General features: G+C 40.5%; 1 protein-coding gene across 1 annotated transcript; it reads left to right on the top strand.

The window, feature by feature from the left end:
- Positions 1–526: 526 nt before the first annotated feature.
- On the top strand, positions 527–7,233 carry ela3l (elastase 3 like). Its single transcript, XM_088409223.1, has 8 exons — positions 527–666; positions 2,906–2,994; positions 3,191–3,288; positions 3,664–3,792; positions 5,144–5,280; positions 5,479–5,624; positions 6,938–7,090; positions 7,168–7,233. The coding sequence occupies exons 1-8, from the start codon at positions 627–629 to the stop codon at positions 7,183–7,185; spliced, it is 810 nt and encodes a 269-aa protein (XP_088265349.1). The 5' UTR covers positions 527–626; the 3' UTR covers positions 7,186–7,233.
- The last annotated feature ends 7,404 nt before the right edge of the window (positions 7,234–14,637 follow it).

Here is a 14,637-nt window from a genome sequence, read left to right as displayed (position 1 = left end):
AAAAAAAAAAATCAAGCATCAAGAGCATTGTAAAGATTTTTCAGCATGAATGGGCTCGGAAGAATTTTGCCCATTTCTACAAAGAGTTTCTTTTATTATGCTGGCTGTCAATATTAGCTTCGCCAATGTCACCATCTGGTTATTTTTTATTCTAATGCTTCCTTGGTTGGATTTTCATTTTGTGTTTCAGAGCACACATGCCCACGCACCAGTAATCCAGATGTTGGCTTCTCAGGCTCTTATGCAAGCATTTAATTCCAGGTTACACTGAATTGGTATAGGAAGGAAATACAGATATGATGAATCCATTCAGGAATAATGGGAAGTTATTTATATAACATAGCTTATGTTTAAAAAATAAATTGCAACCATTCAGAGCTAAGCGTATTTTGCACAGGTTTTGCTCACTAAATAAACATGACGTGTAGCTCCAAATGAAGGTCATGAGAAATGTTCCAGATGAGCCACCTGTGCACGCCACTTTGCCATTGGCTCAGCCTCATCCCTGGGGGGGCAATACACACCAATAGTGTGTGTCACTGCCTTCCCAAAGGGGGATTGCCTGCGGAAGAACGTTTAAAAGCGAATGAGTGTTGAGTGGCCTCTTTAGAGACGCATCAATCAACATGATCCCCATTGTGCTGGCCTCGGTTCTCATTGCTGCTGGTGAGAACATCTGGTCTTCTTTACTCTCGATGCGCCGTTTTTACTCTGATGCTCGTGTGTGTGTGCGTGGGTGGGTAGAGGGGTGTGTGTGGGTGTGTGTGTTGGGGGGGTGCAGGTTGAGAAATGACTCTGCATTAAGGACAGGGCATGCATCACCTCCATATCCAGCAGACGGCCCCTGATGCTTTCAACTTATCACGGTCCATGTTTATATTTTTAGGTTAGCTTTGGGTACTCGTGGTTGCATGTCTCTCTCACAGTTTTAAGGTTCAGGTTTGAATGTACACTTCGGCCTTTCTGATGTTCGCACGATATCCTCCCTTCTCTGGGTTTCTCTGCTGTGGCTTTTTCCCATATTCCAAACATATTCTTTTCAACCATCCTATTGTTGCAGGTCAAATTGACCCATTTGTAAAATTTAGGGTGTGAAATGGCATGTGCTGGACTGTGTTCCATGTTTGTTTGTTTTTTTTATCTAGCAAAAGTGCATTGTGTTTTTTTTTTAATATATTGGATAATTGAATGTCACGTTGTTAACACTGTTGCTAAGAAACAAACACAACTGATGGGTTAAAGTTAAATTGAAGGTTCTAAATTGTCCTTTTGTGTGAAAGTGAGTTTGAAAGTTTTTTCTTTGTGTGTGATTGGGCAGCAAACAATTTCAAGGTTGAGCTTGCCTCTCACCCAAAGTCAGTCGGTATTGGCTCCATCCAACCTGAGAGTCTAATGAAAACAAGTCAGAAAATGGATGGATGTTTTGTTTTTACTTCAACATTTCTACATCATGGTAAATGGTGTACAACATGAAACGTGTTCATTACGGCTTAAGGCCAAGCTAAAATTTAAGTTAAATTATGTTGTTTTACATGTAAGTTGTTACAGTCAAATCTACATTTAGAAGAATAAGTTTCTACCGGCATCAGGCCCTCGTTTGCCATTCAAACAACTGAGCAGCTGGGTTACTATACGTGGTTTGCTTGTTTTTGAAGATTCTGATTCTGTTGAGCAACAAGTAGCTATTCAAATCAGCGTCATAATTAGGAGTGGGAATCAGTCACAGTAGTCTACAGTCGACAGCGCAGTATAATATTTAGTACACTTTTCATTCATTTGCTGTACATGCAAGTGAGTCAAATGTGTTTGTGTATTAATTTGGCATTTGGATACGTTGTTTTGTATTATATTTTGCTTTGTGTTTATTTGATTTTCTCTTGTGGACATGCTGACGTTTTGTGTTGTGTTGATTAGGGACCATTTGCTTTCTGTTCTGGATGACTATTTGTACTGGGAGAAAGGAAAGTGCTTCAGTGCAAAGAGAGTCTCGGTGAGGAGAGAACATAAGGAAGACATGAATGAACGCCATTCCTGTCATTGAGCTATTTAGTGGGAAGGTGGCAGAAAACTGTATTTATCAGGGCTTCAACATCTTTGGGATAAGGGGAAGGCCACGTTTAATGCTTACACAATCACCAGATCCGTGACGGTCTAACTCAATTCGTTACCAGCGGACAAATTCGTTGCATTCACATTCGTAGCCATGTGGTTTTTGTGTGTCACACGAGTTTGCAAAACGTGACAAGACTATGTTGTCCTTGATGTCCTTGCATCAAATGTTGGTGCCACCCTGCTTATTGTAGTCAAGGCACTAGCGACCTTTCTGTCAATCTCTTTGTAAAGGGGGCTGATACAACAAAACTTGGCTCCGGTGTCTTCAACGTAAAGTCATCATCCAACATAAATCATAAATGTTTGCTTTCAGTGAGGACAGGCGATTGGATTTCCTCCATTGTTTGTTTTTGTGCATCCTGCCGTGCAGGTTTGGCTTTCCAGAATGAGCTGCGTGGATACGCCATGGCACAGAGCGCCTCAAACGTAGTACGGAAGCTGACAGGAAACTGATCAATTTCTTTTTATCGATCATATCCGTTTTGGGACGCTTTAAAGAATTTAAAATTGTATGAAATGAGATTTTTTTTAATGTGAATCCAATTTTTTGGCACACCATCTGTCATAATTGTAACAAGGAAAACAAAACATTTGTATAAATACATTGAGAGTTGGATAGATTAATGATGAAGTAAGCAGTGATACACTGTCATTTTTTTGAATCCAGTATCTTTAGATGACCAAAAAAGCAGACCGTAAAAGACAATTTTAAAAGTGTCTGGTATAATAATGCAAAATTTAGAAGCGAAATGTTTCTTCCACCTGTTGCCCTTCACACGTCCTCTTCCCTCAGCCCTCGGGTGCGGCACCCCACCTATCGAACCCCAGACTTCCCGTGTGGTCAACGGCGAAGATGCCAGGCCTCACAGCTGGCCCTGGCAGGTAATGCTGATACGTCCACATCACACATCTGTCCGCCTTTTTAAATCCGCTGGCAAGCGCCACGAGTCTGGCATCTGCTTCTTTGCTGACAGACTCAAGGGCTGCTGAAAGAGCAGTAATTAGATGTTTGCCTCTGAAATGAGCTGCCAGCCATCGCCAAAACCTTCTTGTGTATGTGTGTGTGTTCCATGTGCAGATTTCTCTTCAGTATGAGAGGGACGGAGAGTGGAGGCACACTTGTGGGGGATCTCTGATTGCTGACAACTGGGTCATGACTGCCGCTCATTGCATCAAGTAGGAGTGTTAACATACAAGATCTCGCATATGCGAGCACATAGACAGCTGGCACAAACACGGTCTGTACCAAGGGCCCTCAGGTTCGATTCTCCCCGGGTGGCAGCTGTATTTGCAGCTGAGCTGCTCTTGAGAAAGCAATAGTAATTTGACAACCTTTTCACGGGTTTGGAGAAAGCTGACAATTGTTAAATACGACACTGTGATGTTAAATTCAAAATGCAGGCAAACCAATCAAAAAGTCTTTCATTTTCAATTATATTTATAATTCTACTTACAGTACTGTGTGTTGTGAATGTTCACTACTTGAGGTGAATTAAGATATTTTGCATCCAAATAAAAACCCAAACAGCATGTGTGTTTCTATGTCCGCAGCCAGAAGCTCTCCTACAGGGTGTTTGTGGGAAAACACAATCTGGTGGAGGAAGAGGAGGGCTCCAAGGCCATCTTGCCCGAGAAGATCATTGTGCACGAGAAATGGAACCCCATCTTTGTGGCTTTTGGGTAAGACATGCGCCGTAAGAATAAATAAATAAATAAAATGGAGGGTCAAGGGTGGGTTCAAAACTAGCCCGGTGATTGACTGCTAAAATGGTAATAATTGGAAATCGGTTTCAAAGTTCACAGCCGTCCCTTTGAAAAAAATATGAGACAAGTGTTGGGTGCAGTCATTCATGCATCAAAACAGAAATGACAATGGCAGGCCGCTGTGCTTTTGTTACATTTCTGTTGCACAATGCAATGTGTTTCATTTGACTTCTCTTGAGAAGTGTTCGCCTAGAGCCGTACAACAATTGGCAACATATAATTACCCTACGTAAAATGTGATTTTTAATAACATCAAGAGGTAGTGTTCCATTTCAAAAATCACATAAATGCAAATGTAGTATTGAACATGTATTCCATAGACTTTTTGAAATGTTCTCAAAACACAAAAGCTTAGATTAGTGTTCAATTTCGTGGCAGTGTGTTCACAAAAGTAAGTAAGACCTGTCCAACTCATACACTAACAAAAGCAACTGACTGAAAACTGATTGCAAAAACTAAATCACTTCTTCTATGAATAATAATAATAATAATAATAATAATAATAATAATAATAATAATAACAATAATAATAATAATAATAATAATAATAATAATAATAATAATAAACCTGGGGCCCTCCATCTGCTTTAGCTACATTATAACAATACAAAAAGAAGACACTGATGATAAGAAAGGAGAGAGCAGGCAAATACAAAGTACTTTTTATTTCCAGTGGAAACACTGCAAGCGGTTTTCCATACCGTGCTAGGGCACACGGAAATCGAATGACAGGCCAGCAAATAGCATCTGAGTGGAGGGGTTATAATGCTTTAAGTAATAGAAACTTGAACACAAGTGGCACCGCAAATGATATAGACAGAAAAACCAACAATATTCACCAGACCATTTTACTCTGTGAAAAGAGCCAATGTTGATGTGGCTTTGCGAGTCGCTTGAAGAAAAAGTGAAACATGTCTGCCTGCCTCCAGTGGCCAAATCATGCAGTTACATAATCATGATGCTAAAACGGTTTAATTCTTGACGTTCTATTTAATTATATTAATACTGTCTCCTCTTCAAGCATATTTCTGTTTTTCTTGCTTGAGTATTCCTTTTTGTTTAGTTTCTGAAAGAGAATAAATCGTCCTCTGGTTTGAGTTGGAATACAATGACCAGTGTTCCGAATGCTCACATGGAAATCAAAGCTACTTGAAACTCCAGATTGGCTCCTGTTTAAGCACACTAGTATTATTCTGAGCACAACTTTACTCTGCTGCCGCGCCTTCAGTGCGTGCCCGCAGTCCAAACCATTGTGTGTCTCACGCAGAAACGACATCGCCATGATCAAGCTGTCTGAGCCGGTGACTTTGAGCGACCAGGTTCAACTGGCGTGCATCCCCCCTGCTGACACGCTGCTGACCAACCTCTACCCCTGCTTCATCACTGGATGGGGTAGATTGTACAGTAAGTAATGTTTGGATTTGTCTGAAGCGGTTTCCCAGGGAATCCTCCGGAGTTGCACTGAAAATAACACCCATTAGATCCTGGCAAAAATCTTTTCGGCAGTTAATGCTCCGAAATTGAACGCTCGCAATTGCCCCCGGAAGCCGCTGACAGCAGGCAGTGCGTGCGGTTGCTCACGCGGTGTGATGTGTGTTCTAGCCGGGGGCCCCATTGCTGATAAGCTGCAGCAGGCTTTGATGCCAGTGGCTGACCACCCCACTTGCTCGCAGCCTGACTGGTGGGGCATCGCTGTCAGGACCACCATGGTGTGTGCCGGAGGGGATGGAATCGTGGCGGGATGCAATGTGAGTCAGTCTATGTATCGAATAGGAGGAAAAAACATATTTTTAAAATTATCGTGAAGATTCACAATGTATTGTCTACCGGGGCATTCAGTAGGAAATTTCTCAAATTTAATCCTGCCGACACTCGCAGAAGGGTACTTCCTATTATTTCAATGATGTTGCCATTTCAAATCAGTGACGGGGACATCTTAGCAGGGGATCACTATGGTACAGGGACAATTACAGGGTCGAAGGTTTTGGGCTGCTGGGATTCAGTTTCGGGGTGCTTGAGCAAACCCAAAATAAATGCCATTTAGAAAGGCCTATATTTTACGCAGCATATGAGATAGCAGATAAAATAGCAAATAATGAACCTCATTGAACCTCATTTTCCTCAAAAACTCAACAAAAAAAATTGCAACGGTAATAGATAGTCAATTACTATCAAAACACCATTCATTTTATTTATGTATTTATTTTTAATGAATTACTTTATTAATGACTACAGATTCACTGCTTCATGCAAGTCTTTTAACACGTTTAACTGTTGCACAAGTGAAAGAAATGTTTTGCATATTTAAAAACAATGAATTAAACAGTTTGTTATTTTTGGATATGAATTGTTTCATATTGATTGACAACTGAACACTAGCTTAAGTTTTGTGATATTTTTTTTACGTGGACAAACGTTTTGGGGCACCGTGGATTTGTACTTGTTTCATAGTTTTTTTCTGAACACGTACCAGCCTGAAGTGAAGTGTTACATAAGAGACGAACAAACACACCTAAAGAGTATGCTGTCTTGATGCTTCCTCGACGCCACAGGTGTCAAACTCCGGTCCTCGAGGGCAGGTATCGTACATGTTTTGCAGGTTACTCTCCCCAAAACACCTGATTTAAATGCTTAGTTAATCAGGAAGCTCTTCAGGAGTTATCATTTCAATCAGGTGTGTTTGACAAATGGAAACCATGAAAGATACCTGCCCTCGAGGACTGGAGTTTGACACCTATGCTTTATGGAGTTTTCTATGCTTTGAGGCTGGCCTGTGTCACAGCAGTATGAGTTGTAAATGTTTTAAAACCATATTTTCCATTGGAATGTGGTTCAAGCTCTGGAGTGACACATCCAATGACAACTTTTTCTGGTGTGCACTATTTTTTGGTTTGTTGACAGCAATTATTTGACTCCATGCCATTTATTTTAGACAATTGTCATTTCTAGCCATTATATACACCTTCTGTCTTGAAATTCATTTTACCTGCAAGGTCTTAGTCATCGTTGCCAGTGTTCCTGTGACCGTCAGTAGAATAAAACATGATGTTTCGCTTCTCAGGGAGACTCAGGCGGCCCTCTGAACTGTAAGAATATGGAGGGTACCTGGGAGGTGCACGGCATTGCCAGTTTCGTCTCCGGCTTGGGCTGCAACTACGAGAAGAAGCCCACCGTCTTCACTCGTGTTTCTGCCTTCAACGACTGGATTGATCAGGTACAGGCCTCATGAATTCTACTTTGCTTCATGTCACTTTTTTTTTTAATCTAGATGTCTAAATCTTTGTGTTTTAGGTTATGATGAACAACTAACGATGATGGTGTGAATAAATCCAATCAATAAAAGCTGCCAACCAGTAATCGAGTGATTGCACTAAACTTCTAAGAACAATGTCAACAATTATCCAGCAGGTGTCCTCAGGCGCCCATGTTGTAAAATTGGGTCTGACTTCTTCTCACTGTGTATGATGAGCCAAAGTCAACAGATGAGCGACAGCCGGGAAGCAGATGTGACATGCTGAAAATAGCTACCCAAAATTAGACAAGCTACAATAACGTTGGTGAATGGCGTCAGCTTTGTGAAACCGACCCTCAGTCTAAAATATGAGACTAATATCCCTCCATGGCCCGTCTTTATGAAAAACATAATGCTTAGCTGGGGAATCCACCCTCATATTCTCTTGATAACAGCGTACGAAGGGGTTGACAATGGCAAAACTGAGATTAGCACTTCTTTGGTTTATGTGCCTCATAGTAATGAGAGCGCTGTGTGTAGAGAGTCATGATCCGAAATAATAATATTGATGAGAAAATGAAATAGTCCCCTGCCCAGCACATTCAATTGGTCACATTTGCGGGACATTTTGACAGGGCAATAGACGATGAGGGCGCGAGAGGTTGAAAGAGCAAAATATGAGAATTCATCAAAATGTGTGTGTTTGTGCGCATGTGTGTGTGTGTGTGTGTGCATGTGTGCGTGAGAGAGGGAGAGGGACAAACAGATAGAGAGAGAGATGAGGGATATTTTAATAAATTTGCATCCCCTGAAGTGAGCTAAAAATGCAAGAAAACTGGCAAATGTTACAATAAGGTAAGTGGGCAGCACGGTGTAATAAGCTTTCATTCGTTCACTGCCAATGACGCCTATAGACATCAAAGGTCATTTTTATTGGGCTGGCAGAGAACATAGTAATTATTCTACTTGTCACTCTTTGTTTCTGACATGTCACAGACAAAATAGATTACCTACAGTAATTAACTGAATGCCATTGGTTGGGCATTTGCCTCTTCCATCGCCACTGATACCTATAGATGTGAAAGATCATTTTTACTGGGCTGGATGAGTTCATAAAGAGGGTGATGCCTCATTGAAAGTTTCAAAGTTGGCCACTTGTGCAAGTACTGAGTAAATGGTTGACTGGCGAACCTACAAAACTTTTTGGTAGAAAGATGATACAATTTTCCATTTGCTGTCAATATACATCTGCCATCCTTCGGCCTTTAAGCCCATTTATCCAACAGAGGACATCCTTTTGTTTTTTTGTTTTTTTTGGTTGTTGTATTATACCAGTGTGACAAAATTTGTAGCGCGTCCCCGTACAACATGAGTTGACAACATGCAATTTATAACACGTCCCACCTGCTCGAGTGCTGGTCAGAGTGTTTTGTGTAATTAATGAGTATTTCTATAGACAGGAGTGCAAATAATTTACTTACATAACCAGGGTGTAGTGCTTGGTACTCACTCTTTCTACCATTCATTTCATTAAAAATAAGCCAAAATCATTCTCAGTGTCACTCCCACATTAAGCCCACAGTATGTATGCACACAGCGACATTGTATTATTCAAACCTGCATCCTCAAAAACTTTCATAAGTCCATGAGTTTTGGTTCACGCGATTCCTTTGGGACCGGTTTCATTAGCTCAAGTCAGAGGTAAATTCTCTATCAATGTAGAGTGGCAACGAAAACTGTCTCACGAGACTGATACACAGCCAACAGCCAATGTAAGCTGCTTCAGTAAACAAATATTCTCAGAACAGGAAGACATGGGATGTGCATGCTTAGCTTTATGAAAGGAGGGGGAAAAACTATAACCGTGGATACAACGTACTGCGTTGCATCCCCCGTCACGCAGCCATGTTAATAAATGAAAGCAGTCGGTTTTCGGGGCACAAGGGAAAAAACCAGAACAGTACCATTTGAAATGGCCACACGATTTAAACAAGTGAGTTTCTTTATACAGTACTGAGTTTTCTCACTTCCTGTCTGAATTTAGTGGGGGAGAAGAGGTTGGCGGCCTCAAAAGAATGCTTTTGTCTGCCTGGACTCACGTGGTTATGGTACCCTGGGTGATCGCGAACACACACGCACCGCACGCACACACATACATACACACAGACACAAAGAAATTAGGACAGGGAACCACGCTGTCGTGCTGCATGGAAAGCAGAGAAAAAGGGGAGGGACTGTGTCTGAGAGGGGCTTAAGAAGGGGCACGTTATCTTCCATGCAAAGTAGTCACAATGGGGTGTCATTTTAGTTAATGTTTGTGTTACAGAGCTGTCAAGTCACACTAAGAACTGCTTTAAATATTTTACAATGAATCCCCTCTTGCTAAAGAAATTCCAGCCATTATCCCAGCAGTCTTCAGGCAGTAGGTGGGGGACACCCTGAAGTGGTTGCCAGCCAATTGCAGGACAAACAAATGCACCCAATCACACCTAGCACAAATTACAGTGTCCAAAACACCTGCCATGCATGTTTTTGGAATGTGGGAGACAATGCAAACTCCACTCCCTCAAACAAGCTGTGCAACTTTTTTGAATGTATGAAGGAAATCAGAAATCAAGGACGAGAGTTTTGTTGGAACCTTTTAACAGTGTCTTGAAAAATAATCCATCCATTATGCATTTTCCTAGCCACTTACCCTCTGTAGGGTCACAGGCATGCTGGTGCCTATCCCAGCTGTTTTTGGTCAGTAAGCAGGGTACACCATAAACTGGTTTCCAGCCAACAAAAGGACACACAGAGGAAAACAACAATTTATAATCAGAAACACACCTAAGGGCGAGTTTTACCTACCAAACATCTTTAGGGTGAAGCGGGGGGAAACCGGTGTACCCGGAAAAACTCATGCTGGCATGGGGAAAACATGCATACTCCACACAGAAGAGCTGGAGCTGGAGTCGAACCCGTGACCTTGAAACTTACGGATTTGCTACCCACTATTCCACCCTTGAACAACAATCAAACAATTATATTCACATTTTTGATCACACATTTTACATGTTTTGTTTAGATTTTTGCAAGGCTCAAGGATGTTGACATGTGATTTATTTATTTATTTATTTATTTTGTGGGTCACCTCTAGCCCACCGGGCCTTGAGTTTGACACATGTTAGGGATGGATGACTACATAAGCCTCTTTAGCCATGGCAAAAAAAGAAAAAAAGATTACTAAAGGAGCTTATTAACGGTTCATCATTTTGTAGTTCACCTGTGTGGACTTTCACCAAGTAGTGAGGAGTAAAGCACTTGATGAGATGTTCCAAGAGTGTCTTTCTATTAACAGCTCAGTGGGGAGGAGAATGAGCAGCAGCGAGTAGGAGGGAGGGTGTGTGCATGTGTGTGTAGTGGGGGAGGGACCGTGCGCTGATGCGCAGCCCGACTATGTAGTGACAGCACTATCTCTCAGCCAGCCGCCCTGCAGCCTGTCAACATTTACCGCAAAGCGACTGGGACACCTCCGGGCCTGACCGCCGGCGTGCTGGCTCATCAAGCGCGCACCGAGCCGGGCCCCAGCTCACTTTGGTGACCTACTTTCACCCCCCCAAGACTTTCTCACTCTCCTGTACGAGCGGACTTGTGGTGTGGACCTCTGCTAACTATGCTTCCATGCGTTATACTAGAGGAGGAGGACAACAACCTTAAAGAGAAAGACAAGTGTGGAAAGAGTTTCTGGAGGACAAAAAATAAAGGTATGTTTCCTGGGAATATTTCCTGCAATCTTAAATTTGGATTGTTTGTTTGTTTGTTTGTTTGTTTGTTTGATGGTTTGTTTGTTTGTCTGTTTGTTTTTGGAAGGGAGGGGATATTTTTGACTTAAGTTTAGAAAGCATGGTTCATCCTATTTGCAAAGGATGAACGAAAGAGAATCAGAAGGCCACTCATCTTTTTGAATCCATTTTTCAAACAAAACAAAGCAATATGTAAGACATGATTTTGGGTGACATTACCTTACTTTACTAAAAGTTGTAGTCTTTTGAAGTTCTACTCCAAATGATCTAGCATTTTTGTTTGTTTGTTTGTTTTGCGTTTAGGCCATTTTCAAACATTTACAGTGCACACAATGAAATGAAACATGTTTTTCCTGGTCTTTGTTACATATCAACATCCTAAGAACACAAAGACAATACATAGTCATCGGTAATTCAGTTAAGGGACTAATATTTGTATTATTGGCCATGGTAGGTTTGATAAAACAACCAATCCAATCATAGCCTCCACTTTTGCACAATTCTGTCTCACAAGAAGTGTTTATTCAGTTTTTTAAAAAGTACATATTGTCCTTCTGGGGTTTGGAGTATGCGCAAATTCAATTCACGCTGTGTCAGCACAACAATTGGAGCTAAAATATAGGGTCACTTAACCGCCTTGGCTGATTGTTATCTGGATTGTTTCGCCATAACTACAAAGGGACATTTGATTGGAACAAGTCTCCCTGTTGTATCTGAGTGGCATGCTTGCAGGTACTTTGTCACACGATATGAAGTAGTCTCACTTTGCAATGGAAATGCATTATGCAAAAGTTGACTTGATTACCATTCTGGGCGCGCATCGCATGCCATCCACAATTGTACAAAGGGGGCATTCTCGGTCGCTGCTAATATTTGAATTCATTTACATTCAATTAATCGCCCATGTGGACATAAACCACAAACAGGTTTATAAAATAGAAACAGAAATATACACATACAATGAGAACTCAACTGTGTTTTGACAGTTTGCAGACCTTAAGCTTGATATTACATAACAGATGAACTGTTGTTATCCATATTGACTGGAGCCTCAGGGAATATGCTAACATGTAATACGCTACTTGCTTGTGTACTACTGGCTTACGGACTTTTAAAAATTTATAAAGGCACTCAGTTAAGAAGTAGAAATAAAATATAATACTCATTTTTACCTTTCACTCAAAATTTTTTTTTACAGATTTTGCATTGGTTCCAATCACTTTTGCAGGTATATATAATATTATTGACATTGGTTATAATTCTTTTCCATCCATCCTCTATACTGTAAGTCAATTGATGAGGGGAAAAATTTGGTTTTATGGTTTTGGACGAAGGATTACCTATTCCATCTAGAAGGCCACATTCAGTGTTGCGAGTAATGCATTACAAAAGTATTGTAATTACTGTAATGGATTACTTTTGGCTGTAATGCGGTAGTGTAAAATATTACACACAAAAAAATAGTAGTATTGAACTTGTTAAAAATTAGAGCAACGCAGTGCATTACAGTACAATGCATTTTTAACCTTAAGGTGGTCTTTTGTTTGTTTGAGGGCAAACTTACGTTACGTACTGCATGAGGTTTCTTAAAGGCGTTTTTATGGGTCAAATGGCTTTTGCAGCTGTCTAAAAAAAAAACATGGGCCTGTACACAATATGTCATTGCACACAGCACAGTATCCTTCTACTCTTCAAATGAATGCCTAGGACCTCCTGACTCAGGCAGACATGAAGTCTGCAATGAAGTCTGCCTGGCAACACACATTGAATTTTAATTGGCTCAAAACTTTACACTAAAATGCAGCACTTAGGAAGAGTGTAACCATATGGATATAATATGACATGAAAAGAACAGGACATGAAGAATAATTTTAGATATAAAATATGTATATTTAGTAAAAATAAATTAAAAATGAATTTGACTTGTAATATAGTTAGTATAAATAGTAATAGTTATTATATTTACATAGTATATCACTATACATATAACATAACTATATATATTATAGTTAGGATAATTTCAGATTATATTAGGCCAGCAAAGAAGGCCTAGCTGACGGCCCACCATGAAACTGGTTTTTCCAAGGAAAAGTATTACACATTGTTCTGTCAAAGTCATGAATATATGGCGTTTGTAATATTTCAAATGTCATCTAAAACAGGAGTGTTGAAGTCTTTTCCTCCAGTGCCGCTATTCTGCATGTTTTTGATATTTCCGTCCTTCAATGTACCGATATTCAAATGATCAGAAAGGTTATCAGCCTCCCGCTGAGCTTGCTGATGAGCTGATCATTTGAATCAAGTGTGTTGGGAGGAGGGAAATGTCAAAAACGTGAGGGATTGTGGCCTTTGAGAAACAGGTTTGGACACCCTTGATATAAAATAATGTCAACAATGAAAACAATATGTGACTGCTGCTCTTGTGCATTCAGCTGACCTCCATGTAGGCTTTTTGTCTTCAATTCCCACAAGATCACAATATGATTGACTGGAAAACAGGTCAGGTGGCAAAGGTTCCATATTACCTTTGAATCTGAACAAGTCAAGCAGTGTTGCAAAAGGATAGATTGATAAATACAATTTAAAAGTCAGCACCAAACTAATAATGGAGGCTTCGAAGAATACCCTCAAAGATTTCAATCAGAGTTGGACCTAAAAAAAAACTCTAATATTCCACTTGAAATCATCTGTCACACTTTCTCCTGCAACGCCCATTATGTTGTTCCAACTGGTGTGTGCACCTTAGCCACTAAACCAACACACATTGCATTTATTCATGAAAATTACGAGGCCGTTGTCTCTCGTTCAACATAATGGACTCTATAAAAGTGCCCGTTTACCATGACTGGCGCAAGACGTTTGGGAAATTTTCAAACCACATTTATAGACAGAATATAATATTACAAATCCAGTATTTCTTTGTTCTGGCAGTCTTTGCAAATGACGGTGTTATTCTAGCTGTGAGTTTTTCTCTCTCTCTCTCTTGCTCTTTCTCTCGCTCGCTAATAAATAAATTGGAAAGGCATTTATTTTTTATTTAAAAGATGCAGCTGCGCTGAATTGATACAAAATTGAATCATTCCATTTTGAATCAAATGTATTGTAAATACACTTATTTGTATTGAATTATCTGATATTGGAGAAACATATCCCACAAGGAAATGATACATTTACAGTACTGATAAATTCATTCAAAGGTACGTAAGTCATTGCATCATACCTTCTTGAACTTTCATATCAAATCATAATCTACTTGGTTGAACCGAATCCAAACATTCCACTTTTGAATTGATCTGTCCTTATGCAACTAAAGCAAATAGGGACACTTAAAAGCATATGAATACAAGCAACAGAAACTCGCCCTATTTCCCAAGCGCTCTGGTGAAACCTTGTCCTGAGAAAGTTTCCATCCCATTGTAAATCTTTTTTATGCATGGGAGCTGTTGTTTTGTTGCTTCTAAGACGCGAACACGGATTCAAGTTGAGTGTCTGTAGGGATAAAGGCACATTGGCCGTGTGACAAACTCGGCTCTGGCAAAGTGGTCTTTACTGAGCTCATCTTTCTTGTGGACTCAGCAAATCCACGTGACAGACAAACTCTGGCCAGACATGGTTGTGTGTCCGTGTGTGTGCACGAGCCTGGAAATGAAAGGCATTGTGTTCTTCTTTCAGGCTCTCGATGATGTGGCACAGGAAGTGAATATTGTGGAAGCGTCCACCGAGCTCTCCTCTGCCCGCTCCGGC

Source organism: Hippichthys cyanospilos, chromosome 1 (genome assembly GCF_059441005.1).
Source record: "Hippichthys cyanospilos isolate Australia breed blue-spotted pipefish chromosome 1, RoL_Hcya_1.0, whole genome shotgun sequence".
Taxonomy (NCBI): domain Eukaryota; kingdom Metazoa; phylum Chordata; class Actinopteri; order Syngnathiformes; family Syngnathidae; genus Hippichthys; species Hippichthys cyanospilos.
The sequence above is the reverse complement of the archived record's forward strand: the minus strand, read 5'-3'. Positions and strand labels throughout refer to the sequence as shown.

Coding starts and splice junctions, on each gene's coding strand:
- ela3l (XM_088409223.1), top strand. CDS start 627: ATGATCCCCATTGTGCTGGCCTCGGTTCTCATTGCTGCTG. Junction 667..2,905: donor CTCGGTTCTCATTGCTGCTG/GTGAGAACATCT, acceptor CTCTTCCCTCAG/CCCTCGGGTGCGGCACCCCA. Junction 5,625..6,937: donor GAATCGTGGCGGGATGCAAT/GTGAGTCAGTCT, acceptor TTCGCTTCTCAG/GGAGACTCAGGCGGCCCTCT.